Raw genomic sequence first — 3,259 nt, 5'->3', positions numbered from 1 at the left:
AAGAGAGAAAAAGTTGAATAAAAAAATTATAAAGTTAAAGAGGGTTAGAATATAAATAAATTTTTAATATTATTTTTGTTATGAGATTTGAAGATTTTGAATTATTTTTTTATATTTTTTTTATTAGAAGTTTGATAAAGTTATAATGATTAGGTATGATTAGATGAAAAAGTTAAAAAGTTAAAATTTTAAAATTAAAAAATATTTATGTTTAAATAATATTTAGATGTTGAGATGAGATGAAATGATTTCAAAGGATTATGAAACCAAACCACACCTAAATGTCAAATTTGCAATAGAGATCGGGTTCCGACTAAAGTTACTTAAAGTTGGTCCGTAGAGAGACCATGTCCGTCAAAAACAAACAGATCAAGCCTAGCTGAAGTGACGTATATTAATATATATAAAAAGATGGAAGCATGGTTTCCATAGAACATACCAGTAGTACTCATATATATGGCATCAATTAGTTTGCAGATCGAATACAAGCTCATAAAGTAGAACATAAGGCAACTACGTACCCAAGGACGTTTGTGGTTACAAAGATAATGGTCTATCTCAACACGACACAGTCTCACAGACACTATTTCTCAATACAAGGCATAGAAAACTATATATATATATATATATGATCATCAGGCTGACAGAAGAGAGAGAGCATGCCAGAGAGAAGAAATTAAGCATTAATTAATCTTTTATCTAATCTGGAGATGCTTGTAGCTGGAATTCCCTGCTGGAACTGCGACCTGAATCCTTCCTCTTTGATGATCATCAGTTTGCCTAATAATCTGACTGATCTCCTTAGACTGTTGACCAACCCCTTTGCGGCTCGAGCCAGCTTCTCCACCAGACTGATCTGCTGAGCCCTTCCGGCGCCGCTCATTATGTCCGGCCAAGCGTCTGCGGCAACTTCTTTTTGCCTCGTCAAACTCCGATACCTCATGGAACCTGCACATTTCCAATTATATATCATGTGGAGTTCGATCTTATAATTACGCGCATTAATTGCATTCCTGTACATGATATTCCTTCATTAAATTAATTGCCCGATCCCCAGCTCTAGCTGTCAAAGCTAATTAAGCAGGGATTAATTACCTCTTTCATTAATGCATTAAATAGTCAACTATATTTAATACATTTGTCTAGCATGCAACATGCTAGCGCTTGATTTATTCTGTATAGCTAGAATTAGAACGTATCTATCATTTTTGGGTATTATTCGAGATCGTAAGCTGATCTTCGCTCGTTTTAATTAAGTAGCTAGTGCAAGATGGAGCAAACAATTCGTTAATTCGGTCTCAGAAATTAGCCAAGTGGGTGCTGGAAGTGATGATCAAAGTAATCACATTCAAGGCTGCATACACAGAAATTAAGGTTTTACTCTCAAGGTTAGCTATCTGTAGCTCATTATGGCTGCAACTAAAAATTAGCTTCAGAACCATATCCATATATATACATATAAGAAAATTCTATACACCACACTACCATCTTACTTTTATCTCACTATGTAAGATGTGACACATTTATTTCTATTAGATGATTCTTTATCATTCAATGATAATAAATATGTCAAATCTTATATTGTAGGATAAAAATAGAATGAGTATAGTGTATAGTATTCCTCGTATATATATATATATATATATAATGGCTTGTCCTTTGTGTTGGCGAAACATTCTCCAGAAATCAATCCTTTTATGGACATTTTCCAAAGGAATGGAAAAGGACCAAAAGGTATTGAAGTTACATTTGTGTTGTACGCAAATAATTGTGAGAAGAAAACTTCCTAAAGATATATTTTAGTAGCTTGCAAAAGATTATCTTTAACAACAACAATAAGGTTTTTAATGCATATATATAGATGAATATTTTCTCGTTAAAAGAAAGAAGAGTGCATATAGATGATTGTTCTAGTAGCTAGTATGAAATATACCAATTAAACCATGCATATATAGATGGAAGAAACAAGAATGCTAAAACAAGAATGCTAAAGAAAATTGGGTGGGGATCGATCCTTGACCTGCTGCATTGCTGACAAAACCGTTGCCGCTGTCCGGAGACAAGCACAGTGGGCGCCTTTGAATGAAACTCACAGACCCTATGACGGCGATGATACCGCTTTGCTTCAGTCAAATCAACACCACACTTCTCTGCCTGGCAACATGGCGGTGACACCCCACCAGCACCAGATCCTGTTCTTTTCCCTGCAGAGACAGCAACATTAACGCCTGCTTTCTTTCTGATCTGATCATTATCCGCAAAGCTTATCATTTCAACACCGCCCTCTTCTTCATCCAAGTCATCATCCACATCTTGATCCTCGACTATGGCATCCGGCCTGTTCACCTTCTCTTTGAAAGTTCGCTTGCCTTCAAAGCTCTTAGCCTCCATTGATGAGCCGAATGCTGTCAAGGAGGTGGTGGTTGGAGCAAAGGGGTGGAACTTGGGGGTAATGTAGGGGACGAAAGTGTAAGGGAAAGTTGGAAAAGGTGGAGGCCTGGACCACAAACTCCATTTTCTTGAGTGTGTCAGTATATATGATTTTGCATCAATATTAGTGAATAACAACATGTTGATGTTAAACAAGTTTGGAGAAGGATTTGCTCGTGATGGAAAGATTTGAGTCTAATCCATTCACATATTGGAGTGGTTGGGGGTTATGGTTGCAACCATGCTTGACCTTTTAGAGTGCATATAGATAAGGGGTAGTATATAAATTATGGCCACTTAAATATAAGAAAAATTTTATTTTCAAGCTAATGTGCAGGACTCGCCGAATGATAAAATATTTATATGATATAATCTTATTTGTAAAATAAATTTTAAATTTTAAATTTTATAAATTAAATTTTACTATTTAAGTAACGTATATGTTATACTCTACATATTAATTTCAGAATTGAATAAGTCAAAAAATAATTAATTACAAAAATTAAAATTAATAGATGAACCGACATTACATGAACATACATATATCTCCAGTATTGCAGCTTATATTTAAAGAGCTTTGCTCCTATTATCTCTACATACTATATATTATACTTATTTTTTATTTTTATTTATTTATTTTTAATTTTTATTTGTTTTATTATTTTTAATTTAATTAAAATTTTCTACTTGACATCTATACATTACACATTTAATAAAAAAAAAATAAATTGTAATGCTTGAAAATGAGGAGTATTTTTCATATTTAAAGCTGCCTGTAAAGTTGTCACAAGGAACGAAAGAAGAGGGACCCATCATTTTTAAATATCCT

At 33.7% G+C, this 3,259-nt stretch overlaps 1 protein-coding gene across 1 annotated transcript; it reads right to left on the bottom strand.

Annotated features, from left to right (window-relative positions):
* Positions 1-423: 423 nt before the first annotated feature.
* Positions 424-2,511, bottom strand: LOC121236144 (squamosa promoter-binding-like protein 3). The gene is made up of 2 exons (XM_041132660.1): positions 2,021-2,511; positions 424-948 (listed from the first exon to the last, which is right to left on the bottom strand). The coding sequence occupies exons 1-2, from the start codon at positions 2,389-2,391 to the stop codon at positions 696-698; spliced, it is 624 nt and encodes a 207-aa protein (XP_040988594.1). The 5' UTR covers positions 2,392-2,511; the 3' UTR covers positions 424-695.
* Between the last annotated feature and the right edge of the window lie 748 nt (positions 2,512-3,259).

The sequence above is a fragment of the Juglans microcarpa x Juglans regia genome, chromosome 6D (genome assembly GCF_004785595.1).
Source record: "Juglans microcarpa x Juglans regia isolate MS1-56 chromosome 6D, Jm3101_v1.0, whole genome shotgun sequence".
NCBI classification, from domain to species: Eukaryota; Viridiplantae; Streptophyta; class Magnoliopsida; order Fagales; family Juglandaceae; genus Juglans; species Juglans microcarpa x Juglans regia.
This window is presented reverse-complemented; position numbering and strand designations above follow the sequence as displayed.

Coding starts and splice junctions, on each gene's coding strand:
- LOC121236144 (XM_041132660.1), bottom strand. CDS start 2,391: ATGGAGGCTAAGAGCTTTGAAGGCAAGCGAACTTTCAAAGAGAAGGTG. Junction 949..2,020: donor TTTTGTCAGCAATGCAGCAG/GTCAAGGATCGA, acceptor GGAAATGTGCAG/GTTCCATGAGGTATCGGAGT.